Source organism: Anas acuta, chromosome 21, assembly GCF_963932015.1.
Source record: "Anas acuta chromosome 21, bAnaAcu1.1, whole genome shotgun sequence".
NCBI classification, from domain to species: Eukaryota; Metazoa; Chordata; class Aves; order Anseriformes; family Anatidae; genus Anas; species Anas acuta.
This window is the reverse complement of record NC_088999.1, coordinates 6,149,143-6,175,381: the sequence shown is the minus strand read 5'-3', so window position 1 is coordinate 6,175,381 and position 26,239 is coordinate 6,149,143. Positions and strand designations below refer to the sequence as shown.

The window sequence follows — 26,239 nt, the reverse complement described above, 5'->3', positions numbered from 1 at the left end:
TTGCATCGCTTGAGTCGCTTCCTGAGGCATGGATGGAGATGGAGGTGGTGGAGCGAGTTGGGTCAGAGCTGGGCAGTAGCTTTGGGGGGAGCACAGGGCATGACCCCCAAAACTTTGTCAGAAAGTGATTTTACTTTCAGCCCTGGGTTTGATTTGACTGAATGCCATTAATTTTCTTAAAAGCTAAGAGAGCCTTGAAGTGCTTAGAGGGGTGGTTTAAATCTCACTGTTGCCCACAGAAGTGGGAGCGTGGGGGGATCTGGTGGTGGGTGCCTGGTGCTGGGCACAGGCAGATAAAATCCTTTGTAAATCCAGGTTCTGAGCTTCTGTCCCTGTCCCTTGGGTTTCACCGTGAAAAAATAAGAATAAATTATTAAATTCCTGCTTTTGCTACTCCACACTGCCACGCCTGTCCCTCGGGCTTCCCCTTTAACAAATATCAATAATAATAAATTCCTGCTTTTTGCTTTTTATCGCCTTGGAGCGTAACTCCCGCAGTAACCAACACGAAGATGGAAGCTTCGCCCCGGTAACAGCCCCGGGGGTGGCGGCGCCTCATAGCAACGGGGCCGCACACGGGCCAGGAACCAGGAACAGGGAGCGGCAGTGGCGGTGGTGAGGGAGGGCCCCGGGCCCTGAGAGCCCTGAGGGGAGTGGGGCCAGGCCCTGAAGCTGCCTTGAGGCTGGGCAGCACCACTCCGAGGGTCCCCTGAGGGCTGTGGGGGCCCTGCCCTGGTGCCTTCCCCTCAGCCGCGGGGTCCCGGACGTCTCCAAGCCCTGTGCCCCTGGGGGTCCTGTGCGGTTGGGGGGCTTCAGTGCTGCCTCAAGGGGCTGGGGGTAGGTGTGTATTGCACTGGGATGGTCGTGTGCCCCCAGAGATCTGGTGGATGGCGGGGTTTGAGGAGGGTTTGAGGGGCTGTGGTCTGCTCAGGAGCTGTGGTGGAGCTGTGAGCTGTGGTCTCCCCTGGAGCTGCTCAGAGCCCCCTCAGTAATCCTCAGATCATGAAGACGGCAGTGAGCCATACAGCTCCTGCGAAGCCTCCGAGTCCCCTGAGAGCGCTGCCAGGGCAGAGCCTAGGCAACAGCGACAGAAGCAGAGCCGCTGATGGAAGCGGCTGCGCTGTCCCAGCCCAGTTAATGAGAGGTGGTGCCAGGAGCAGCTCCTTGGCTCTGCCAGCAGCGCCGCTCCCCGGGGAGCCACAGGTTGGAGGGGCTTTCCTCCTGGCCTAGGAGGGCAGCTCCGTTTGCCCTTCCCCAGAGGCAAATTTTGCTTCCGTGCGTCTCCATTTAGTGTGTTTCTGTGAATAAATGTTAATTTTCTGCTCCCTTGCAGTCGCCTGTTCCGGCGAGATGGCCACGCTGAGCGTGAAGCCGGGGCAGAGGTTCACTGTGCCGGACTGGCACACCAACGCCGAACTCATCTCAGCCGATGCCGAAAGCCAGCGTTCAGCTTCCCACCGAGTCCGGCAGGAAACCCGAGCTCTCCGCAACGAAACCAACAACCAGGTGGGCCTTCAGCAGCTCATCCACTCCCGGGTCTGTAAGAACAGCAGGCTGAGGAGTGTGGGAGGGTGTCTAGATCCCATTGTACAAACTAGGGGAGAGTAGAGGGGTTTACCTCCTGGAAACCTCCTAAATACATTTACAGGAAGTAAATAAATATTTATGTGCAGTGATGCATGTGCTGTCATGAGCTCCCAGGGTGTGATTCTCACAGCCCTTGCAAGTTGTGTTGTTTTCTGTGCTCCCCACTTGTGTAGGTGGCTGTTTGACCAAATGACAATGCTACACCTCTGCGAGGGGTCTGTCAGTTCTGAATCCAGGAAAAGGCTTCGGCAAGTTTCACAATTTCAGTTTAAAAAAATAAACAAAAGAAACCAACTCATGGCATTTCTACTCTAATTCCAGGCGAAATGGGATGAACATGACAACCAAACCCGCCTGACTGAACGTATCAGCAGTGTGAACAGATGGAAAGAGACCCTGGACAAATGCCTTGCAGACATAGATGAGGAAATCGATGCCTTAGCCAAAGTATGTTGGGAAGACAGATGGCTGGAAATCAACCTACGCTTTTAACATGGGATGTTAAATAATTGATTTGTGTCTTCTGCAGTGGGCAAGCCCATATGGTGTCCAAGGTGGGGGCTTATCACAGGTACACTGGGATCGATACCTGATGAAATGACTTCCTGGAAAGCGAGCCAGTGTGTTCTTGGCTGAGCTAAGCCATTTTATGGAGCTGTGCATTCCATGCACATGTGTTCTATTTTTATTTTTTTTAGTTTTTAAGAGCTCTGAAGCTTAGTGAGCAGTATGTTAAGGCCTTAGTTTGAAAACATTTGATTTTAAATAGAGAGTAGCAGTGGGATGTGTCTCTGATTCTTTTGGTTCTAAACCCACGGGCTGCTCCTTTTGGAGCCCTTAGCCCCCAGCAAGGTGTGACTCCTGTTGTGAAGAACAGGCGTAGAGGACTGGTGTGTTCAGCTCTCACAGTTTTCATTCCAGATTTGCTAAGAGGTTTCAGAACTGCAGAACTGTGTGAGGGACCCCCTCACACAGCTAGCTTCTCCCTCCAGGTGAAGGAAGCAGCAGAACGTGCCCTCCAGGCAAAGAACTTGTCTTTGGACGTTGCCATTGAGTGCCTGACGCTCCGTGAGAGCCGCCGTGCCATCGACGTGGTGAGGGACCCCGTGGAAGACGAGCTGCACAAGGAGGTGAAGGTGATAGACAAGGCCAAGAGAGAACTGCAGCAGAGGGTGAATGAAGCCTTTGAGCAGCTCTGGTGAGTCAAATAAAACATCGCTCGTTTTAAAAATATGACAGGGGTTGTGATTTTGAAGTGGGGAGCTGCCTCTCTTGTCTGCATGCTCCCCGCTGACTCCAACCTTGCTTCCTGCAGCCACCTCCAGGAAGCTCGCCAGCAGCTGAGCTTTGACCACCGAGGCAAGATGGAAGCGTTGGAAATAGATCGCGTGTGCTTATCCCTCAGTGTGAACTCTCCCAATATCTCCTTCAAGGTCAACCCAACACGTGTCCCAAATGGGTAAGTAAAGAGCTTGCCCTTGGGGGCCAAATCCATGCTGGTGCTTGAAAGAGTCTTGAGTTACTGAGAGAGCTCAGAACAGGAGTTGGCTGCTGGGGGTTGTTGTGGCTCTTGGAATGTGAAGCCACAGGCTTTAGGGAGATGAGACCTGAATCCATGCTTGTAGTGGGCTGATTGCTAGTGACGTGTACTGGTGCTATCAGATTTTTCAGGATGTCAGAGCATACCTAGCCCATAACACCGTCATCATCAGATAAATAAACCGCATCTTGGTAAAGGGGAAAACGGGAGCATGGTGAACGTGTTATCTAAATTGTCACTGCAAAACCAGGGAAGCTTGCTGCCCTGCCTCCCTGCTACTTGGCTACAGATGACAGTGAGTAGTATGGTATCAGCCTTTGGCACAGCTTATGGGGGAGCTGTTGCACATTTTTCTCTTGCTTGGCATTTCATAGCATGCTTTGGATGTGTCCCCAGTTTGAGCAGATGTTGGGCTTGGTGCAGGAGCCGTGGGGTAGCAAGCTCCAGCTGGTGCAGTGAGGGGATCGGACAGGATGTGACCTCCAGAATTCCTGAATCGTTTTGCACTGCAGAAAGCCGCCTTGGCCTGCAGCAGGTGGTTCCTTTTGAACTGTCTTGCAAACACACAACTTATTTTCATAACTGATTTGTTCACAGATCAACTGCAGTTGATGAGTGGGAGCAGAATAGCCAATACAACAAGGATCACGCTGAGGCAGAAATGAAAGCCTCGACTAAGCTCCGAGAAGTGATCATGCTTGCCATTGCCCAGGTAAATGAGTCCCTTGGTTGGGAATCAGTGATGCCAAAGTTCTGTGGGATCCAGTGTGGGAGAATGGGCTTGTGTGCTGTGACCAGGGAAAGGGAATCTTGGAAAAGAGAGCATCAGCCCACACACCCTGCTGAGAGCAGTTGCCCTCCTGCTTTAAAAGGGGGCTTTGATTGTGCTGTGGAGGTTGCAACAGACTCAGCAACCTGGAAGACTGGTACCAGTCCATCATTCCAGTGCCTTTTGGCTACAGGGGGCTGCATGACCTGCATGTGCATGCCGGGGGGCCCTTCCAGCTGCCAGAACCCCGATGGTTTTGTTTATGGGCTTGTCCCAACCTCACACATCTCATGTGATGGCCACATTGTCAGCTGCTGGGAGGGAGAGCCATTCGGGATGTGTTTGACTGCAGACTGTTCTCTCTTCAGACCAACAACGAGCTGGAGGCTCAGCGTGTAGCTACAGAGTTTGCCTTGCGCAAGAGGATTAGAGACATGGAGAGAGCCTACGATGAGCTGAAATGGCAGGAGCGAAATGTAAATGGTGCTTTTTTGGTCATCAGCCACAACTTTGGGTGGGAATTGAATCCAAAGGCTGTTTGTTACCTGGAATGCTACTCGGTCTGAGTGCCTCCTTGCTGTGCTCACGTGTCCTGGTCTGACAAGCTGGGGGCAGAGGTGGGTGGGGGTTTCCCTGCTACAAGAAAGGCTCTGTTAAACCATGGCACGCTCTTCCATTCCTTCGATTTTTATTCATCCTATTAATCTGTGATGGCAAAAGTCTGCTTTTCCATACTGATCCTGCACTTGCAGGGGAACACAACTGTGAGAGAGAGGCTGCCTATAAATCTGTCTCAGTTTTGTTTTAAATATAAAGGTCGTTCCCCACAAAAGCTGTTAAGTGGCACATGTGTGATCTCTGCAACACCCAGACTTCCTCTGCCATCACAGTTGCTGCTCTGGCATTTCCCAGCAGTGCTGCCACATTTTGGCCCTTTTATTTCACCCCTGGTCTCAACCACCGTGGCCATAAAGCACCGCAGCACCATGCCTGGTCTGTGTAAGGAGCCTGATGTATGAGCAGAGGGGTTCAGCACTCAGAAGCCCTTGTTTTAAAATCCATTCCCAGCACAGTAAAAGCCCAGGATGCATGGGGGCTGTTTTCCAGCCTATATCCTAAGGGAAGGGAACTGTGGCTGATCATCATCACCCTCACGGTACACACCTTTATCCTTAGACCTTGGAGGAAATCGCTGAGATGGAAGAGGACATCCGACGGCTGGAGGAAGATCTCCGAAGGAAAATGCAGGATCTGAAAGTAGCACACACCCGCCTGGAGACCCGCACGTATCGGCCCAACGTGGAGCTCTGTCGGGATCAGGTACCAGCCTCACCTGGCACACATCCTGCCAGCAGGGACGGGGGAGCTGAACTGGGGTGCTTGCATGAGTCTGAGAAGCGTGGCTGTGCTTTGGAGAAAATTACAGAGGGACTGAGCAACAGTTCCTACAGGCACACGGCAAAGCGAGCAAATAAATGTCACAGCTGGGCTAGCAGGGGAACGAGAGAACTGTGGCCTTTCTAAAACAGCACATTGGTCCCGTTAACTGCCACGACTGACTCCCTCCCCACCTTGCAGGTCCAGTACGGGCTAACAGATGAGGTCCACCAGCTGGAGGGAATCATCCGCGCACTCAAGCTCAAGCTGGCAGAGGCACAGTAAGTCCTCTGCTCTCTGCAGCGATGGTGGCCCAGCATTGCTGATGTGAGGGACATGGCTATGTGCAGTGCTGGGCCTGGCGTGCCTGCAGGAGCTGCATTTTGGAGCTTGTGTCTGTTTAGAGCAAGAGTGGAAATGGTTTTTGGGCTTGGAGGGATGCTTCACTGGGCAGCGGGGGAGCAGGCAAGGCCTGGAGGTCTGCATGGTGGGAGGCTGCATGGGGTTCCCACGGCCCTTGCCTGCACTCAGACTGCAACCAAGCTTAATCAGCAGTTCTAAAAGGGAAAAAAAAGTGGGTGAAAAGTGAAGGAGGAAATAGAAATGCTGTTCTGTGCTGGCACAGGGCTCCCAGGGTGCACATCTCTGTGCTGCAATCTAGGAGCAGCGTGTGGGCTTGCTATTCACAGACCCAAACAATGCTACTGCTATGAACCGAGAAGTATCTGGTGCATTAGCTCTTTATGCAAAGGCAAATGCTACACAGCTATTTCTGCTGCCAGAAAGTGGGAAGTTGGGTGTTTCCTGTCCAACTTGAGATGTGAATACAGTGTCTGAACCCAAATCCTCTCACTTGTGCTTGTTCTCAGGGATGCCTTGGACGCTCTATACAGACAGCTTTACCGCATCCAGACAGATATTGGCTACAAAGCCAATTCCCTGATGCTGGACAACAAGTGTATGGATAGCCGGCGAAAACTCGTGGTTCCTGCCGAGAAATTTGTGCCAGAGGTCGACACTTTCAACCGGACCACAAACCGTGCACCCTCCCCGCTGAAGAACGGGCAGCTGGAGTTGGCTTAGCGTGCTGGGGAGTGTTGTGCAACGAGCCACGCCGAAGAGAGAGCTACCAGTGACTCAGTTCCGTAGTAGGGAAAGCGGACATCTGTGTCATGTTAGGATAATGTAATTCTCCTCCCTCTCTCTCTCCTTAGTTTGTTATATAACTGTCTGTCCCCTTGCATGATGTTTATAGCCTCTTGCACTCCAAGGAGCATTATAAACAATAAAGAGTCTGTCCCCAAGAGCAGTTGTCATCTGACAGTGTTGGAAGCATTTCGTGATGATTGAATCCATCTGGGCTCTTTAGTGTTTTAAGTCCTTCAAAGTGCGAGGCTGGGCTCTGAAAAGGGACTGTGTAATGGTGGCAGCGCGCCACATCTGCTCTCTGGGTGCACTGACTCGAATCTGCTCCCTTTAATGATTAAAGTTTGGCTTGGGATTTCCCCCCGCCTGCTAGCCCTGCAGAGCGAACACAAGCTACATGAACAAGAGCCAGAGTCCGTTCTGCCTCGCGTGCCAGCAGCCTTGTTTTAACCCAACGCAGGGCGAGGTGCAGGTCCCACTCCTGGTGTGCTGAGCACCGCGCTCCCCCTGGGCACTGCTCCTAGGGGGAAGGAGCCCCGTGTCCTTCATGAGGGGATGGAGGAAAAATTAGCACAGGGAGATAAAGTGGCCATCTGGGAATAACGTCCTCCAGCCTGCTGCTGCTGGTGGAGAAGAGGGACAGGGCAGAGCTCATTGCTCTCTGCAACTGCCTGGAAGGAAGGGGTGGGGAGCTGGGGTCGGCCTCTGCTCACAGGGAACTGTGCCAGGAGCAGAGGGAACGGCCTCGAGTTGTGCCAGGGGAGGTTCAGGCTGGCAATGAGGAGACATTTCTCCTCAGCAAGAGCGCTCAGGCGTTGGGACGGGTTGCCCAGGGAGGTGGTGGAGTCCCCGTCCCTGGGGGTGTCGAGGGAGAGGTTGGACGTGGTGCTTGGGGACACGGTCAGTGGGTAGTGGCTGGAACGGGTGATCTTGGAGGCTTTTTTCAACCCTAGTGATTCTGTGATCCCATGGGCAGCCCCCAGGGGCCCTGTGAAGCCCCCAAGCGCAGCCCCCGGTTCTCAGCGCGCTCCCCTCCGGGCCGCCAGGGGCCGCTGGTGCCGGCTGTGAGGCGCTGCGGGACAAAATGGCGGCGGCGGCGGGCTCCGGGTCTGGCCCGGGCTCGGGCTCGGGCTCGGGTCGGTCTCCGGTGGCAGCGGCTGCGGCTCGTCCTCGGCCCGGTCCCGCCCGGTTCCGGGGCTGCTTGGCCGGGGCGCTGCTGGGCGATTGCCTCGGTGCTGTCTTCGAGGGCAGGAGCGTGGTGAAGCTGCCCGACTTGCTGCGCTTCCTCCGCGGCTTGGAACCGGCGCCCGGGCCGGCCGGTGAGGGAGAACCGCCCGGCAGCGCCCGCAGAGGTGGGCGGAACGGCGGGGGGGAGACCGGGACCGGTCCCGGGGCTGGGGTCCCCCCTTTAGTGCTTGGTCCCGCTTTTTGGGGCTGGGGTCCTCCCTTTAGGGCTGATTTTGCTGAAGCAGCGCGCAGCTCCCCGTGGCCGTGTCCTGGCTCCTGTGCACATGTTGGGCATGGAGGTGAAGCTGAGGGCCCTCAGATGTTTTTTGAGTGAAACTGGGGTGCAGGAGCATCACCGTGCCTCAGTGGCACGATTTTATTGCTGTGTAACTTAAATGAAGCAGTGCTTTATCTTCTCTGCTTGTCAGTGCATGCTGTATACTCCCCAAGAAAGAGACGTCTCTGATTTGTCTGACTGTGCCTATGAAACACCAAACATTTTGTCTTGGATCTTATTTGTCTCAAAATGCTTTTTGTCTCGTTCTTGCTGTGATCGCATCCCTCATGCTCTGTGCCTCGCTGCTCTGATGGCTGTGGGCAGTGAGCGTGAGTTGCTGTCAGTCTTCTGGTAGTTTTTTAACTCCAACTATGCAGATGGGGGGTCCTTGGAGAGTAGGGAAGAGCTGGGAGCTGAGAAGGACGGGAGCTTGCCCTTGGGCACTCAAGTTATGTTTTGACCTTCTATTTTAGAAACGCTTTCGTACACAGACGACACGGCCATGAGCAGGTCTGTGGTGCAGTCTCTGCTGGCCAAGAGGGAGTTTGACGAAGTTGACATGGCCAAGAGGTAAGGACTGCAGCCAGCTTCTGAGGCCAGGGTGTTGACATTCACTAGCAATGGCAAAACTTTCTTAAAGTGAAGCAATCACTGTAATTTTCTGCAAAAGGGGACGGGGGCTAAGGCAAAGTCATTGTTAATTTGTGGAGAAGATAAGAGTGATTGCTAATCCTGTAATTCATTATGTGCTTAGCGCTGTCCTGGAACATACAGCATCGTTAGCTTTGAAATGAAGCAGTATGGGACATGCTGTTTTACCATTCTGTATTGCAGCCGTGTGCATTTACCCACCTTTGTGAAAGATAACGCTCAGACATTTCAGAAGCATTTCCTTTCATGTTAATTTGTTGCTATTTATGTTTGTACTTCCCTTAATTTAGTTAGTGAATATTAGTGAGGTCAGCTTCAGCTTGTTTATGATCCATTTCCCTTTTGGATCCACAACCCTGGCAGCATTTGGTTCCACTTAGGGGAGAGCATTTATTTGTTTAGAAAACACTTCCATTGAACTTGAACAAAAGACTTTCTTTGTGGTTGTGACCCAGGGAAATGTTTCCAGTTTGCTTCTATTTCAAAGCAAAGTTGAGAGGGAAACAAGTGGGTTGTGAAAGATGATGTTTATACACCCTTTCCTCCTTTCACACCAATTTTTGGGAGCGAGATTCTTTGCATGCAGAAGTGAATCAGTTGAACCATGACTGTCACTGGAATGTCCATGTGCTATTAATTCACCCTATGAAGTGCCTTCTACAACCCTTTGCAACTTCAGTAACAGACCGAGCATCCCTTGTATTCTTTCTCACCTGTGTAACTGATGCTTTCTTGATCGTGGCAGGTTTGCTGAGGAATACAAGAAGGAACCCAACAGGGGCTACGGGATGGCAGTTGTCAATGTCTTTAAGAAGCTCCTGAGCCCCAAGTGCAATGATGTGTTTGAACCTGCAAGAGCCCAGTTTAATGGGAAAGGCTCCTATGGAAACGGCGGTGCCATGAGGGTGGCAGGCATTTCGCTCGCCTATTCTGATGTTCAGGATGTGAAGAAGGTATGATTCTTGGCCCGTTTGGGCACCCTGGCCCTGCAACTCCCTGCTGGCAGGCAGGTCCCACCGTGGTCTCTCAGTTTTGCTCATGATGTGTTTTCTTTTGCAGTTTGCAAAGCTCAGTGCTGAATTAACCCATGCCAACTCCCTGGGTTACAACGGGGCCATCCTGCAGGCCCTGGCGGTGCATCTCGCCCTGCAGGGAGAGCTCAGCAAGGAAACCTTCCTTGAGCAGCTGATTAGCCACATGGAAGACATAGAAGCAGATGATAAGTCTCTTACTGATGCCCGAGCGTAAGTAGCTGTGAGGAGCACTAACACTGCTGTGTACAGTTTGTTCTGGCTTTTCAGTCTCTCTTCCTCATTGTGCTTTTGTTTCCAGGCTGGGATTTGAGGACTTACCATTTTCAAGGCGCTTGAAGAAAATAAAAGAATTTTTGGAGCTCAGCAGTGTTCCCAAAGATGATGTATTGTTTGAATTAGGTAAATACCTTTCTTACTACTCGTGTTAGGAAAGAGCTGGAAGCAGGACCGACTCAGTAAGCCAGGGTCATTTGTCCTCCCCCAGGCTACCACTTTGGCCCCTGCTGCCTGCCAGGCACTGCGTGTGCTGGAAAGGCTGCGTGTGCTCTCCAGGCAGTAATTCTCTGAGTCCTGACGCTGTGACTCCCTCCCTGAATTGCTGGGAAAAAAAAAATCTGACTAGGAAAAACTATCTTGAGTAAAGTTTCTTAATATTCTAAGACCTCTTGTCTTAATGGCTGTAAGATCTTTGTGTTGGATGAGTACTGCCAGCCCATGCTGGTGTGGCTGTGATTTGGTCTCCGGGGTGGCAGTGATAGTGGTGAACACGGGGAGTGTTCTGCAAACTTAGTTTTGCTCTTTGGCGTGATAAAATCAGCAAAACTAATACAGAAAGTAACTGGCAATGGGGTGTTAGGATGTTGCAATGAAAGGGGAACAGGTACTTCTGTGGGAAAGAAGACCGGAGTGTTCTGCAGCACTAAAGATCATTGTGCTTGTTGTTTTTTTTTAACAGGCAATGGCATCGCAGCTTTGCGGTCTGTCCCTACTGCAATTTACTCCTTCTTGCGCTGTATGGAAGCAGACCCAGATATTCCTGAACACTACAGCAACCTGCAGAGGACCATCATCTACTGTATCTCTCTGGGTGGAGACACAGACACCATTGCCACCATGGCAGGAGCCATTGCAGGGGCTTATTATGGTGAGGAACAGATACCCCCGAGCTGGGAGCAGAGCTGTGAAGCTTTTCAAGAGACGCAGAAGCTGGCAAATAGTTTGTATGAACTGTACTGCCAGCGGCTCTGAGCCCCGAGGGGAGCTTGTGTGCAGAAGGCAAAGCAGGTGGTCACCTCTGCTGTTCTGGTCAGAAAGTTTGGGGGGGATCCCTGCCATCTGCAGACACCGGCGAGCCTCCATCGGAGAGACATCTGCTGTGAGCCGAGGGGTTTGAAGAGACGGGACGTGCCCTTCCAGCTGGGAAATGGCTGCATGTGGCGCCTTGGACAGTGGCGTGCCTCTCCTCTGAAGTACAGGAGCGTCTAGTTTTCATAAGATTTCTGCTTCTTGCTTTGTCCTAGTTCCTGCCACTATGTCACTTTGTCACTGCTGGGTGGGTGCCTGACCCCGCTGACTCTTTTGCTGTTTTGCTCTGTACGCCGTGGCCTTCACTTCAGTTGTTAGCTCTGTCAAGCAGTGGCTCTCACAGGCTGCTCACCCCTCTTGAAACACTGATTTGTTCTCTACTGACCAGCTAAAGGCTGTGGGTGGGAGTCATCAGAGCAGCACGAGAGGGGACGGAGAGCCTGGAGGATATCCCGCCTGGCAGGATGCTTCCCACCTGTACTGTGCAGTGAGGATGCAGGAGAACAGACCTCACAGGGAGGTTCACTACAGTAAAAGCGAAATGAAAAGTGCCAGAGATTGGAGAAGGGATTTCTCTGCATAGCTAGTGGCATGTTAAGAACTGCCCCATCCCTGGAGGCATTGAAGGCCAGGCTGGATGCGGCTCTGGGCAGCCTGCTTCAGTGGTTAGCAACCCATTGAGCAGGGGGGTTGAAACTAGATGATCTTTAAGGTCCTTTTCAACCCAGGCCATTCTGTGATTCCATGAACTGCCTTTGGTGCATGCAGACAGAATCCCAGTAGGCTCATTGTTACCGCTGGAAGAAGACATAACTAATTATTGTCCCTTTGGTGTCCTGTGCTCTGCAATCTGCCTGATGCTGTCCTGATTTATTACATTTTGTGTTCCTTTATGTCACTGACTTTCACATTTCTGCAGCCATTTCCTTAGTTCCTAATCCTTTCACCCTGCATTTTTAATCCTGTCCTACCTATGTCCAGAGCACCAAGAGATTGCTATCTAAATCTGGGGGTGGAGGTACATCATGAAACCCAGTGTCACACAAGGATTGAATTCTTGCTCCTGCTGCAGTCAGCGACAAAAATGACTTCAGCAGGAAGCAGGAGCTAATTCTCATAGCTTCAAAACTACTTTGTAAGAATCATCTGAAAATAAAGGGGAAAGAAGGTTAATTGGGAGAGAACTTGGCAGAGTTTAAAAGAATTTCAGGGTTTGAGGCTGGTACTGGGGGGGGCAAGAATATTCTAGCAAAGCTGTGTTGTTCCAGGGTTTCAAGTTTAAAACCTTTGCCAAATGGAGCTGGTCAGAAAGGGAATAATAACAGCTTGTGTATGGCACGTCTGAAAAGGGTTTTCCAATAATTAAAAACAAAAGAGGCAAGCAGTCATCATATGGAAATGTTTGTAAATTTGAATGTGGCAGTGTAGTTCTGTGTTCTCTCTCTAGTATTTCTTGTAACACCAGGAAGTGAACGTTGTACACGAATGGAGTTCACTCCCTTCTGATAGCAGCACATGGCTGTTGTGTGTGTCAGACCGCATGCACGTGTGGAAAATCTGCTCGTGATAGTCATTCCAGGCTTTCCTGTACTCTGCTTCCTTCAAGTGCCAGTCTTCTGTGTGATGCTTTAATGGGTTTTCCTTGTATAAATGAATATCTTGTTCTGAGAACATGTGGAATTTTGGTCTTTTGTATATTGTGCTGCAGATCCGAGGTGTAAAATGTCAGGTTTTTCACGTTTTTCTGCCAGAGATGTCGACGTATTCACAGAGTTATTTAAAAGAAGGTATTTTCCCTTTAAAGGAGCTTTATAATTTTAAATGTGTGGAATTCATGAAGAACAGAAGTTTCCTGTTTAAAAAATACAGCTCATTTTAGGCCAGAATTTAAATGCATACCAAAACACTCAGCTCTGACTTTCTTGGAAAGAAATAAAATCATGCAGCTCTCTTTGTTATTTAGCCACTGCTCCTGTCTTTTCCTTAAAGTCACAAAGTTGATTCTGGGCTTCAGGCATGACATTGCCCTGGGGAACATCTGACCTCAGCCTCCTGAGCTGGAGAACAGAGCTGGTCAGGCATCTGGGCAATTAGATGGCTTTATTTATGTTTCTGCCAGGGTTTTGTAGCTGTTTTAAAGAATCCTCGTCATTTAGCTGAAGCTGGACTTGGGGAAACGTACACAGAAAGCGTGTGTGTGAAACGTGATTTGCCTGGAGGCCGTGCTGCAGTGTTCCTGTTTCCTCTGCTAGGAGAGGACATAATCCTCATCACCCCTGATCCTCATCACCCCTGTGAACGGATTTCGTGGATGTCAGGGGTGCCAGGGACAGGACCAGGTGAGGCTGTGCTCATCAGGAGTCGGTGGCAAGTGTGTGGGGAGTGTAAGGAAGCTGTCAGCTCGTGCCCTTCTAATAAGGGTCTGCCCTGTAGGTGTTCTTATATCCTGCACGTGCAGCTTTTGGGGGGCCTTCTGTCCAAAGGAGTGAAGGGTAAGGTAAGTAGGACAAAGGCACAGCTGAGCCTACCTTTTATACAATAAGTTTTATTGATGGTTTGTCAATACAATCAAGTACTGTAGTTTTAGTTCTGAAGACAAGGCCAGTTTCTGATCACAAAAAGAGTGCATTTTAAACCAACTTTTACTATGACAGACAGTGCATGTAATAAGTATTTACAAAACTAAAAACCTCTATATACTAGGTTAGAAATGAAGATACTAGAGGCAAATTTAAAAAAAATAGTAAGAATTTGTATATAAAAATGCATGTTGTAATGCAGTTTTCATAATTAAAAATAGACATACTTCATCCAACCCAACCTTTTTTTTTTTATTACTGCGATTGAAACCAAAATCCCATGCGCTCACACACACGACAGAAAATAATTCCTTCTGCTGGCGAATATCACGTACTCAGTACTCCAGAAAAAAAAAATCTTCCTGACGATATCTGGTTTAGTGAACAGCCTCCCTCGTCCCGTGCATCGTTTTTTTCTAGCCTATGTGCATGTAATCTCTCTGCCTTTCAATTACTGTGTAAATGTAACAGGTTATACAGCTGCAAAAGGTTGATTATGGTTTATGCTCTGCACGTGAAGGGAAAGTGGAAATGCAAAACAATATCTACAGCACTGAACGAGTTACTGACTCGGTTTGGTTACAGCGAGTATTTTTGTCGCCGCTTTTTTTTTTGCCAGCTAGAACGAGAAGATCGGAATAAAACAACACAGAACAAAACGAGATTGAACGTAGGTTAGAGCACAGTATAAATAAATGGTGGTGTTGAAGAAAAGGACTATGCTTCCACCCTGGGAGCACGTGGAAGCTGCGGACCCTACTGCAGGTAGTGTGCACGTCGCCGCCCCGCCGCCGCAGAGCTGCCTGGCAGAGGGAGCGAGACCCCAGTGGGTGTCCCGTGCTGCCAGCTCCAGTCCGTTGCTGTTCTCCACAGGACAGAAAATTTGATAAAGGAGACGCAGGCTTCGTCCCAGAGCCCTCCTCCCAAGGCTGGGCTCGAAGAAAGCGAGCTTCCACTTTTAATTTTAGGGTTGCTTGTCTGTATGGCTCCTGCTCCAGCTGGGATCGGGACCCAAGTGGCCGTGGCACCTCCCTGCTCTCAGGAATTAAAAACGTCCAGTGGGATCAGAAGCGCCCAAGGCTGCGTTTCAACTTGAGAGAACTTCCTCACGTCACAACTTGCAGCTTTCCGTGGAGTCAAATCATCCTGGTGGAGGGATGCCAGCCCCAGAAGGGCAGGAGCTCAAGTGCTGGCCTTTCAATTTTAGGCTTTTGTGTTTCTTAATTTCAGGGATAGAGGTGTTTCTAAATGGAAGCCCTGGATGGCAAGAGACAGAAAGACGGGACAGGCTTACAGAAAAACAAAACAAAAAACAACCAAAGGAAAAAAAATAATAGAAAAAGTTGTTTAAATATCTTGTCCAGTCAATCTGGAGAACAATCCCAAGTCCCATTCCTGCTACATCTCTTCTCTTTGGCCATGGAGTAGGCTTTAGGAAAATGTGAGGGTAAGAGTTGCTCAGCTGGTGACCAAATCGTTGCCATTTTCTCAGGGATGTGCCCCGGTAGGGGGACACGCAGTATAACTCATGGGGTAACTTCAGCAGCGTGCTACTTGCCTGGGATGAGAAGAATTGCTTCACTCTAAGTGCGGCTGGCAATCACTATCCTGCCATGAGAAAATCCACGAAGCAGCAGAGCTCAATCACTCCCTTTAGCAAAGGACAGAGCAGCCAAGTGGTCAGAATCCGCGCGTTCCTTCCCCAAATCCTTGTAGCTCATATTTAGGTCGATGACGTTTCAAGCATTGGAGAGACAAAAAGTGGTAACAACAGACAAATGTGATTTTTTTTTTTAACCTGTCATAGATGGGCACCCGGAACGGCGCGCTTTTACAGACACATATTGCACTAGACTTGTAAATAACATGGTTAAGTAGGTAATAGCACCGTTGTAAAACGACTGAATGGGAAGTTAAAGAGTTATCACTGGTTCTTAATAAAAAGGTCCCCGGAGAAGGGGGAAAATACCAATGTGAAAGCTTACACATCCTGGAGTAGTGAGGCAGTGGAAGCAGGTTGTCCGTAAGAGGCACTTGGAAGAAAGCAGAACTAAACCTTCCGTCACACCAGGCCAGCAGCACTGTAAGCCAGGCTTTTTGTGCCATCCCCGCGTCGTCAGAGAATGACACGCTCATGAGGTCAAGTCTTTGGACTGCAAAGAAATGTACGGGACAGGGCGAGCCCAGGAGATGAATTAACACAAGAGGGAGGATCGTTGTTCGTCCATCACAGGGGTCCCAGCTTCCCTGATCGGCTCTGGACCAGGCTGGCTGTCGTCCTCCCAAAAAGCAGTGCCTGGATGGTTTTATTCCTAAAGATGATTGGGGGTGGGGTGGGGGGGAAGGCTAAAAAATAATATTTACTTACTATAAGAAGGTGCTTATGCAAAGTGTTCCACTTTCTCTGTTTATAAATCCAACCACACTGAATCTGGAGTAAGACAGGCCCCCTCAAAGCACAGTCTAAACAAATAAGCATCAGGGAGCCCGAAACGTGGGCATTTGATGGGTTGGGAAGGAAATTTCTCAATCCATCAAGGATCTCCGGTGCTGTATGCATTTGTCTTAAGTGCCTAGGACCTCTGTGTTGACTAGCAAATACACCATCCATTACAACAGCTGTATTTATTTGACTAGTGCTCCGAATGGGAAGCGAGGGCACTTGATTATAGGCCAGGGGGGTCTGGTTTTCCAGACTCCCCTCCCTGGGCCGCAGAGCGATGTTCTGCACAGCCAGATCCTTGCCATCCCAAGCGAGTTCCTTTGTTTGATGTGCAGTCACTAGGGTAAAATTTATTCCAAATACACTTTACCGAGGAAGTTGCTCCCTCCCTCCCTTCTCTATCCCCCTAAAAAAAAGAAAGAAAGAAAGAAAAGTCGTCTCCTTTCTGATTACCCTCTTGACTCATGGATCAAACAGCGTGAAGCAAGGTCCCGCGACAACGGCTTGCGCGTTCTTCCCAGTGATTTTTCTTTTTTGTATTAATTTTAATTCTTTTTTTTTATCAAAAAAAAAAAAAAAAAAGACAGTTTATGGCTAAAGTGGGTGAAAAGGAAACGCGCCCTACAGCCGTTATGTGGGGCAAAGCAGGAACCCGGAGAAGGAGGAGTGGATGTATTCTGTGGAGTACAACCCGTTGGCCTGGTCCGAGGGCATTTGTACCCAGACTTGGTCGTTCTCCTTGAGTTCAAGCACGGCACTGCCCGAGGCTTGGTCCAGGTAGCCTTTTTTGTACTCGTCGTAGGTGTAGGTGGCGGGCACGTTGTTCTTATAAAGCGCCACCCAAACGTTAGTCCCTTTGACATGCACGTGGTAGGCAAAGTAATAAATGCCGGATACGGGGCAGGTGAATATCCCGGTGACCGGGTTGTAGCCGTTGTGCCCGTTGTACAAAGTCCGGTCGAATTTGACCGGCATGCCGGACGCCGGGAAGGGAGAGGTGAGGATGGCGGTGAAGGCGGGCGCGATGCGGGCGGAGAGCTCTCCTCGGCCGTACTGCGGCTTCCCCGGCTTGCCATTCCCCAGCACGGCGCCCTCCACACCTCCATCGGGCAGGTGCAGCCCCGCGATGCCGGTCTCGTCAAACACCCCCGGTGCTCCCGGTGGCCCGGGCGGCCCCGGTGGGCCCGGCGGCCCGTTCAGCCCCGGAGTTCCTGGCATTCCTGGTGGGCCGATGGGGCCGGCCATGCCGGGTTCGCCCGTTTTCCCCTCGCCAGGAGCCCCAGGGAGCCCAGGCTCCCCTTTGAGCCCTGGCAACCCTTGGGGCCCCATGGGACCTGCGGGTCCCTGCAAGCCTGGGATGCCGGAGGGGCCCCGCAGCCCCGGCTGCCCAGGGATCCCGCCGTCCCCTTTTGGCCCAGGGCCGCCCGTTAATCCCGGCACCCCTGGGAGACCGATGAACCCCGGTTCCCCTTTCGGGCCCGTTGGGCCAGGGGGACCCTGTGAGCCGGGCAGACCCCTTTCTCCCGGCACTCCCGGCTTCCCTGCGAAGCCATTCGGGCCCTGGTCGCCGCGCATCCCCGGCATTCCCGGGGGCCCACTGGGCCCCACATCGCCCTTGGAGCCGGGCAGCCCGTGCTTGCCTGGCAGGCCCATGGACCCTGGTGGCCCTGGTGGCCCGATGACACCCGCAGGGCCTGGCTCACCCGGCTCGCCATCGACACCGGGTTCCCCCTTATCACCGATGGCTCCTGGCACCCCAGGCTGGCCACGATCTCCCTTGAGGCCGGGCAAGCCTGGCTTCCCATAGCCCGTGGGGCCCGGCAAACCGGGGAGGCCGCGGATGCCCGGTTCTCCCTTCGGTCCCATAGGGCCCTGTATGCCGGGCACCCCCGCTGCCCCCGGGATGCCGATCCCATCGATGCCAGGAGGCCCCCGCGGCCCCACGGGGCCGGGCTCCCCGCTGACCCCCGGCCCACCTGGGGGCCCCATGTCGCCCTTCTCCCCCGGCGCACCCGGCAGGCCATCGAGGCCGGGTTTTCCAACGCCGACAGGCCCTGGGGGCCCTGCGGGGCCAGGAGGGCCCCCGTTCCCCCGTGGTCCCGGTAGCCCTGGCTTCCCCACTCCGTTTTCACCCTTCATCCCTCGCTCTCCGCGGGGACCAGGCTCCCCTTTTGGGCCAGGCTCGCCCCGAAACCCTGGCAGCCCTGGGCCACCCTGGGGGCCTGGTTTCCCATTGACTGAGATGCCGGCTGGCCCCGGCAGCCCCGGGGGGCCGGGCAGTCCTCTGGGTCCTTGCTCTCCTCGTATGCCGGGTTCACCCTTGGCTCCAGGCATCCCCTTCATCCCCGCCTTTCCAGGCAGTCCTGGGATGCCGGGTTTCCCAATGCCCGAGAAGCCGGGGGGCCCAGCAGGTCCGGGCTGGCCATGCATGCCCGGCTTCCCCGTGCCTGGCTTTCCTGGGTAGCCAGGGGGGCCGGGGGGGCCGCGGGGTCCGGGCTTCCCTGGAGGTCCTGGCTCCCCTTTGAGGTCCATCGGCAGCAGCGGCGGCATGTCTGTGGAGAGAGGAGACCGCAGAGCTTTACTGGGGGCAGCGGTGGGCTGAGGACACGTGAAGCCATGGGGTTCAGGTGCCTGCAGCCAGCAGCACCTTCATTTTGCAGTGACAACCCGCCCCCCCCCAAGCAGTGTGCGGTGCTGAAGGCAGCCACTGTCAGTGCTGGGGCTGGAAAAAAAACTCAGCAGGTCAGCAGCTAACATTTATTTTGCAGCGAGTGCATGGCTGCGCAGAGCGGGAGCCTTCCCCTCAACCGGGTCGTTGCAAGCCTGCCCTCCTCCAGAAATGGTTTTATTTAAACGTGGTCACGGTGGCTTCCTGGGCCACCACATCAGCAGACTTGAGGCCAGACCTTGGCCAGAGCCCAAGGCACTAATTGAAGCCTTGCTCCATCTGTCCCTCCGCAGAGGGTGTCAACAAGACCGGCAATTACTGTCGGCTCTGGCAGCGCTGTTTTGTGATGACCTGCTGTGGGTTTTTTTTTTAGGAGCTGGATTCAAACCTCCCGCTGCCTCACTTCCCAGCAGCCTCGAAAGCAGCGTGGGACTCAGCCGCTGCTGCCTGGGCTCAGCTGGCAACGGAGGATGCCAGGACTGGAGATAATCCCTCTACCCCATCCCGTGAGGCCAGGGCCCCGGAGACCTACGCTCGATTGTCTCCTTTGGGATTAAAAAGAAACCTTTTGCGTGTACTCGAGAGCCCAGGGAGGCGATTCGTGTAGCCGTTAAGACATGCCAGCGGCGTTCTCTGGCTCAGCTCCCGTGTCCAGCGAGGTAGAGAAAAACTTACAAAGAAAAAAGCGCTGAGGAGGGAGGAAAAGCCAATAGCTGCGAGGGAAACGCAACCTCGGTTGCATCCAAGTGAGTCAGCCCAGCTGGGAACAGGCCGTAACCACTTGACATTTAAAGAATTTATAGAGGTCTTTTGCAAACGGATATAAGAAAGAAACTAATGGGCTGAGAGACTACAAAGCCGAGGCGAGCCAGATTACATGCCCACCGCAGCTCAGCGCGAAAAGCGCAGACGTGAGCATAAATCAGGCTTTGAGGCCAGCCCAGGCAGGGTGTCGCTTCCCACGTGAGGCAGGGAATGGGTGAGAAACACCAAATGCCATGAGCTCTCTTTTGGGAAGCTCGAAATGAAGGAAAGGCTTGGCAGCCGTATGTAGACGGGGCTACGGTGAGAAAGGTGAAGGGCACTGGAAAGGGCCTCAACGCCTCGGGCAAAATTTAACCAAACCCAAGGAAGAACAGAGCTGAACTGGGCGCTGCGTGCCCCAGCCTGGTGCTGCTGGAGGAGGCTGAGGGGCTCCCAAAGCACCCGTAGCACCATCACCTGCCCACCTTTGGTGTCTTTAATCAACAGGATTTGGTTAGGGGAGGTTTGGGACACGTGTAAAGCAGAACGGCAGCAGCAGCAGGCACGGCTCCCAGCGCACCCGCAGCAGCTTCACCTTTCCCAGCTCAGCAATTAGCTCTGGCCATCTCCAGGCCTGGTGCCTGCTTGTTTTTCTTTCGGTAATGGAAACATTTTCACAGCTTATCTACATATCAAAGCCTGGCCCACTCCTCCTCTGCTGTAACAGAGGTCACTTGGCAGCCTGGATTAAGGAAATACTTGTCTGTCATGACACTGCCACTGGATTTCTGCGAGCCTCCTGCTCCTCACCCCAGAAAACGGTGTGGGAAAGAAGGGAAGGGAGACGTGAAGCGTTGCACCGAAGCAGATTTCTGGGGTTTGAATTCTGGAAAAATTTTTCTCCGGAAAATTATTTCAATGTGTTTTCTCCTCCTCCACTTCCCCCCCCCCCCTTTTTTTTTTTTTTTTTTTCTTTTCTTGCAATGGTTTGAAAAGAATTAGTTTTCTAGGTCATTTTGCATGGAATCAGAACAAGGCTCCGCAGCTGAGCCCACGAAGGAAGGGAAAAGTGTGCGCACACACTCACACCAGGCAGCGCAAGAACCACGCCAGGCGCGAGCTGCCAACTTGCAGGCGGCCAAAAAAGCAGACGGGAAAACCAAACCGGGGACGTTAGCAGGGAGAAACTGGGCCACTGCAGCCCCGGCGGTATCCTATTTCAAAAGACCATGTCTTACCACAGACGCATGTCTCCGAGCTCTGCGTTTCACGGCAGCAGCATGGGGTTGTGTGTTCCCCTCGAAGCATGAACAAAGCTGCCCCGAATGCTAACGCAAAGAGCCAGCTGGGGCAGCGGGGAGGGGACGGGGCAGGCACGGCCTCTGTGAGCCCTCTCCTTGGCACCAGGGAGCTTCTTGAGGAGCGTGGGGATCGCCCGGTGGGTCCTGCAGCCCTCGGTGCTGCCTTCGTCCCCATGGGGACCTCGGCACACCAGGAGGAGGAACCCAGCACCCTACCAGTGCCCTGAGCCAAGGTGCTGCAGGCCTGGTTGCCCCAGCTGCTCCTGCTGTGCCTGTCTGCTGGCAGTCCAGGCCTATTTCCCTCGTAAAACCATGTTTTTCCTTTAAAACCGTGCCCCTTGCAGGGGGAGCCCCGGGCGCCTCACTGAGCACAGCCCACACGTGGCAGCGAGCTGGGGGCTGCTGAGGCAGGGCCTTTGGGACAGCCTTGATGAATAGAAGAGCCATGATCGTCCTTCTGAACCAAAACAAAATAAACCCAACCATGTAAATGTCTGCTTAAATGCTGTCAGCATCCCTGCTCTGCGGGGACGGACGGGCAAAGAGGCCTCATGCTCTCTGTGGGGGCAGGAGGGTGGATGGGGCTGTCCATGGGGCTACGACTTCCCAGTGGCCTTAAAACAGCTCAGCTCAATGTGTTTGGGCAGGAGGGATGTGTTTGGGAAGATGGGATGTTTGGGAAGATGGGATGTTTGGGAAGGGGAGATGAAGCCCAGGCACAGGGTGAGCACCCAGCCCTGCTGCCAGCCATCCAGAGCTGCCTCCGTGCAGCCGGGAGCCCAGTTTGGGTGCAGAAAAATCAATCCAGCACCCCAAGGAAAGCAGCTCTGTCCTTCTCACTAGATGGCACCAGCAGGCCAGGCAGTGCCTGCAGCCCTGGGGCTGGCTCTAGCCCCCCAAGCGGGGGTCTCAGCCCCCCTGGGGCCAGCCTGGGGCAGCAGCAGGGGGCCGCAGGGGTCCTGGTGGCTCGGGGGGCAGCGGGGGCCTGGCACAGCCCTGCGCCGTCGCGGCGAGTCAGCTGAGAGCCCCGAGCAGGGCAGGGGGCCAGCAGGGATTTGCTTTGCCAAGGGGAGGTTAAGCAGAGCTGGGAGCTGGGTGGGATAAGGGAGGCACTGGCATCCCCGGATGGCTTCGTGTGGCCCCCTTCCCGTTTTTCCCCATGGGGTTTTTGGAGGGTGAGGGCCACTAGGGTCCCGTTCCTCCATCCTACAGCGGGGCCACCAGCCTCAGCGGGAGCTCCCCGGGTGCTCTCTGCCCTTTTTCACCCCGTGAGGATGCTGTGCCCTGCATCAGCCCAGCCTGCATCAGCGCTCGCTGCTCCGGCACGGCCAGCAGGCTCGGAGGCAGCACGAGCGGCTTAGACGCATAGGAAGAAGGAGGGAAAAAAAAAAAAAAAGGAGGAAAAGCAGCAGGGAGAAGATATTTGAATCCCGGCCCATCAGCAGCTGAAACGCTGCTCTTTGGTGAGGCTGCGCTGGAAGGTTTTGTCTCTGGCTGGGATTCAGGGAGCAGCTTTACAACAGCTGGGAAGGGGGCAGGGAGCGGAGGGGGGGCTCCGAGCGCGCCTCGGCTCCAGGTTTTGCTGTGTGTTTTCTGACATATGTGCTGAGCTGAACTCCTGATAAGCCATTCAGCCCGGCAGTAAATCAGCCACCGGCAGCCAAAACTTCTCCGGTTTCTCCTCCCAGAGCCAAGGCTTCAGCTCCCAGGAGGGTCTGGGTCTCAGAGAGCCTTTGGGGGGGTCCCCGTGATGCTTGCACCCCCCGCAGCAGAGCCACCGGGCACCCTAGGGACCTGCCCCATCCCATGGTGATGCCCATCCCCTGGTGCTGGCTGCAGGAGAGCAGCGGGAGCACCGTGTGGGAGCCAGGGAGAGGGCTCGGTGCCCCCCATCCACCCCCTCCTCGATGTGCTGATGTCGCCTGGGATGTGACAACAGCCGTGGGAACCTCGGGGAGATTCTGGGGGCTCCCTTGGAAGAGGAGCCAAGAAGTGCCGGAGATCCCCAGCCACACTCAACACCTTTAATTTTACAGAGGGGGTGTGTAATTAGCACAGGGTAATAACCCCCAGCTTTGGGGATCTGATGGGGACCCTTCTGAGCTTCGGCACCAGGGCACAAAGGGAGCCCCAGGCGGGCACTGGGGTGCTGCAGGGTGGGCAGGGTGTGCAAGGAGGGCGTGCAGGCAGGCAAGGCGTGCAGACAGGGCGTGTGAGCAGGGCGTGCAGGCAGGATGTTCCAGCAGGGCGTGCAGGCAGGGCAGCTCGGGGCCGGCGGTTCTGAAAGGCTGCGGCTCGGCTGGAAGCGCAGCAGAGGGGCTGGCGGCTCCGAGCAATGACCTCAGCGCCTCTGCCCCTCCGAGCGGCACATGTTGCCTGGTGGGGATTGATTTAACACGTGTGGAGGAGGAAATCACTCTCTCTCACCCTCGTCGTGCTGGGCTGGGTCTCCCAGCTTGGGTCTTGGCCCTCTTTCCTTTCCCAGCTGGTGCAAAACGCAGGCAGGGAAAACGGAATAGGTGGAGGAGTGGAAAAAAAAAAAAGCCTTGTGGGGACGACTTGGGTTTAACATCAATGAGGGACGCAGTGAGCGTCAGGGCTCCCGTGCCTGGGCACGAGCCCCAAAGCCACTGGAAAATGTGCAGAAAAGAAGGAAAAGGAGAGCAAAGGGCTGTGGGGCTGCTTTGTGCACAAGCACCCAGACTGAGCACCCCAAGGGATGCGAGTAGGGCAAGAACTGGGAAACCCCCCAGCCCCAGCAAGGGCTTTGCTCAGCCTCTCCATGCTGTCATCCCCTGGTCTTATTTCTTTTTTGGGGGGAAATAGGGCAATCTGCAGGGCAGCACCCGCTGGGAGGGGGCTGACCATGGGGCTTGGGGTTGATGGGGAGCGCCCGGTGGCTGCGGGATGCTGTGGGATGTTATGGGATGCTGTGGGATGCTGTGAGATTCTGTGGGATGCTGTGGGATGCTGCGGGATGCTGCGGTGCCCCAGTCTCACGGCAGCCTCATCTCCCCCATCCTCCCAACCCTGTGCCGAGCGCGTCCCTTACCGAGGTACTGCCCTTTGCCTTCCCGAAAGGGGGGTCCCAGGGGCCCCTTCACCATGGGCTGCATGTACTTCACTTGCGCGTATCCTGCTGCTCCTCCTCCCGCCGCCGAGTGAAGGCCGACCACCACCAGCAGCAGCAGCAGCACCGCGGCGTCCGGCAGCATCCTGGCCCGCGCCGCTCCTGTGGACGAAATGGCAGTGAGGGGGGGACCCGAGCCTGATTTCCACCCCTCACCCCACAAGGATCAGCGGGGAGCGTGCACCCAGGGCCCTGGGAAGGGTCCTGGGGAAGCGGGGACACCCGAAATTCCCTTTCTCTGTGCCCCTGGAAGCGTTCCCCTTCCTGACATGCACCAGTTGGGGGATGCAGGATAAACGCACGGATCCTGTGCCATAAGCAGAGCCCTGCCTGCCCAGGCAGCTCCTGGCAGCCCCAAACTGCAAGATCGGAGCCCAAACCTCACCACGCTTGGGGTTGGCTGCGGTGCTTTGTGCACAGCACCAGGAGCTCGCTCGGAGAGCAAAGGCTGGGTCCGTCCCTTGGCTGGGAAAGCCCCGGGGAGGGCTGCAGCATTTGGGAGCAGCAGCCTCAGCCTTAAGAGCCTGTTTATTTAAAATAAACACCCTCTGTAAATACACCTTTCCTCCAGCAGCATGCTCTGTGCCAGCCCCATGCGCGGAGCTGCGAACGGATTGATCTGCGGAGAACGTTTATTTTCAGAAGCTTAAACAACACGTGATGCCAAAGAGCTTGGCTGTTGTATTTTTTTCTTCTCCTCCTCGCAATAATTGACCCGTGGTGGTAATTAATGAGAATTAAGCCCTTCGCCTCTCCCCGACGGGGAGGCAGGGACAGGGCTGCAGCGCGCCGGGATTTGGTCGGAATTTCTTGGATCGCTTTTGCTGAAACAGCAGCGAAAAAAAAAAAGCTGCAGCACGGAGGGGAAAAATAAATAAATAAGCTGAAATCTAATTAAACCAAATTAAGTAAAGGGAGCCCTGGCGTGGGATTGCTCCCCGTGCTGCAAGCGCTTGGCAGGTTGGCAGAGGCCTCGTGTGCTGCCGGGGCTGGGGGCATGAGCAGGACCCTGCTGAGCGAGCACCTTGTTGGCCTTGTTGTTTGTGGGGTTTAGAAGAGGAACGCTTATTTTTATGAAGCATTATTTTACAGGGGTCTGTTTAAGGGGGAAAAAAAATCCCGTTTTTAAGGGACTGCAGCTGTAAAAATACGGTTTCTGCTAAATAAAAGAGGAGAACAAAATCCTGAATCAGCTATTTATTTGTTTTCCTTACCTGGAATGACCCCCGTGCCTCTGGCTCTGACTCCATCCCTTCCCCTCATTTCCTATCTCTCTTTTCTGCCACTTGAGCTTTGCTCAGGCTTGTTCCTCCCCTTGGTTCAGGAGCTTTTGTGGGATGCTCCCTGTTGCTCTGAGCAGCCCACACCGCGCGAGCAGCGCCTCGGCACGGCTCAGCCCGAGTGCCGCCAGGTGCCACCGGGGCTGTGGCAATGGGGACAATCCCCAACTGGGTGGATGGGGCAGGAGGAGCTGCGGGTGTTGGGACACCCCATAGCCATCAGCAGCAACTGGAGCCAAAGGGAGAAGGGGGACAGGGACGGTGGTCACGGTGATCTGTCTGCTTGGCTCCAGCTGCGGTCTCGCTGTGCGCCGGGTGCTAAATCGAGGCAGCCAGCTCCGTGGCCGAAATAAGTGGCCATGGAGCACCTCCAGATGGGGTTTAGCTCGCCCATGCTCTCCATTAATCCGGCCAGGTGGCTTCACCTGTCCTCCTGAGGGGGCTGTGGGGCCGCAGACCTGGCCTGGGACCCCACAGGTGGCTTAAGGCAGGCACCGGCCGCTGGAGTCCCTGCGATAGGCGGTGCCCCCGGGCAGTGACTTAATAAACTGGCAACGTCTGGAGTTAGGTCTGATGGATCGAGTGTGCACAGCATGGCTAAGAAGAGGCTCTTTCATGCCTGAGATCTCTGGCGTTAAGTAATTAATCACTCTTAGCAGCCCTGCGATGTGTCCATCCTTGAAGGCACCGCCACGAGCTGGCTGGCTCGCCGGGGGGCCAAATATCCCACAGGGCCAGTGGTTCGGGACCAAACCATCTGCAGCTGGCAGGGACGGCACAGGGGGCTTGTTTGTCCCACCTGGAGAAGGGGAGATGTGCTGGGGGCTCCGCGGGTCCGTGGCACAGCCCCTCCTGCCCCCGAGCACCACGGGATGGGGACAGCCCAGCAGCCACCATCCCCTACCCGTCCCTGCGCCGTACAGTAGTTGGAGCACAACCTCCCCGGCCAGGAAAAACAAGCCCAGCAGGAGCAGATGGGGCCGGAGAGTTTATAAAGGGGGTGCGTTCAGGGGGCTCAGCCAAGCCGTGCTGTCCCCCCCCCCAAGGGGCTGACGGCGGGGAGTGGGCTCCGGAGCAGCGGGTGCGCGGCCGGCCCGGCGCGGAGACCCCTGGCACGGCTTCAGAGCGCGCCGCCGCCGCGCTAGCTGTGCAAGTGTCTGCTCCCCTGGCACCGCGCGAGC

General features: G+C 54.2%; 3 protein-coding genes across 6 annotated transcripts in view; 2 read left to right on the top strand and 1 right to left on the bottom strand.

The window, feature by feature from the left end:
- Positions 1-611: 611 nt before the first annotated feature.
- Positions 612-6,577, top strand: TEKT2 (tektin 2). 2 transcript variants are annotated; one of them, XM_068657547.1, is made up of 9 exons: positions 612-1,506; positions 1,909-2,034; positions 2,580-2,785; positions 2,903-3,046; positions 3,725-3,839; positions 4,265-4,372; positions 5,073-5,216; positions 5,475-5,600; positions 5,647-6,133. In XM_068657547.1, exons 1-8 carry the CDS (start codon positions 1,309-1,311, stop codon positions 5,556-5,558), a joined length of 1,125 nt encoding a protein of 374 aa, XP_068513648.1. In that variant the 5' UTR covers positions 612-1,308; the 3' UTR covers positions 5,559-5,600; positions 5,647-6,133. The 2 variants fall into 2 exon arrangements, with proteins under 2 accessions (XP_068513648.1, XP_068513647.1); XM_068657546.1 differs by lacking the exon at positions 5,647-6,133 and adding an exon at positions 6,143-6,577 and having other exon boundaries at positions 623-1,506; positions 5,475-5,554.
- An 885-nt stretch (positions 6,578-7,462) lies between these two features.
- Positions 7,463-12,875, top strand: ADPRS (ADP-ribosylserine hydrolase). Of its 2 annotated transcripts, none has more exons than XM_068657550.1 (6): positions 7,463-7,738; positions 8,397-8,493; positions 9,320-9,527; positions 9,634-9,818; positions 9,907-10,007; positions 10,564-12,875. In XM_068657550.1, exons 1-6 carry the CDS (start codon positions 7,504-7,506, stop codon positions 10,854-10,856), a joined length of 1,119 nt encoding a protein of 372 aa, XP_068513651.1. In that variant the 5' UTR covers positions 7,463-7,503; the 3' UTR covers positions 10,857-12,875. The 2 variants fall into 2 exon arrangements, with proteins under 2 accessions (XP_068513651.1, XP_068513649.1); XM_068657548.1 differs by having other exon boundaries at positions 7,463-7,771.
- Positions 12,876-13,442: 567 nt separating this feature from the next.
- COL8A2 (collagen type VIII alpha 2 chain) overlaps positions 13,443-26,239 on the bottom strand; it is a 33,376-nt gene continuing 20,579 nt past the window's right edge. For both annotated transcript variants that reach the window (XM_068657542.1, XM_068657543.1), the window contains exons 2-3: positions 23,701-23,880; positions 13,443-18,487 (exon numbers count right to left, since the gene is read on the bottom strand). In XM_068657542.1, coding sequence (XP_068513643.1) covers positions 16,566-18,487; positions 23,701-23,880 — 2,102 coding nt within the window. In that variant the 3' untranslated portion in view covers positions 13,443-16,565. The remainder of the gene's footprint in view (positions 18,488-23,700; positions 23,881-26,239) is intronic.

Bases quoted from the DNA above. Each gene is read 5' to 3' on its own strand.
- TEKT2 (XM_068657546.1), top strand. From the start codon at position 1,309: ATGTTAATTTTCTGCTCCCTTGCAGTCGCCTGTTCCGGCGAGATGGCC. The intron at 1,507-1,908 runs GTGGGCCTTCAG...CTCTAATTCCAG, and splicing joins GCAACGAAACCAACAACCAG to GCGAAATGGGATGAACATGA. The intron at 3,047-3,724 runs GTAAGTAAAGAG...ATTTGTTCACAG, and splicing joins CCAACACGTGTCCCAAATGG to ATCAACTGCAGTTGATGAGT.
- ADPRS (XM_068657548.1), top strand. From the start codon at position 7,504: ATGGCGGCGGCGGCGGGCTCCGGGTCTGGCCCGGGCTCGGGCTCGGGC. The intron at 7,772-8,396 runs GTGGGCGGAACG...CTTCTATTTTAG, and splicing joins GCCCGGCAGCGCCCGCAGAG to AAACGCTTTCGTACACAGAC. The intron at 9,819-9,906 runs GTAAGTAGCTGT...TTTTGTTTCCAG, and splicing joins TCTCTTACTGATGCCCGAGC to GCTGGGATTTGAGGACTTAC.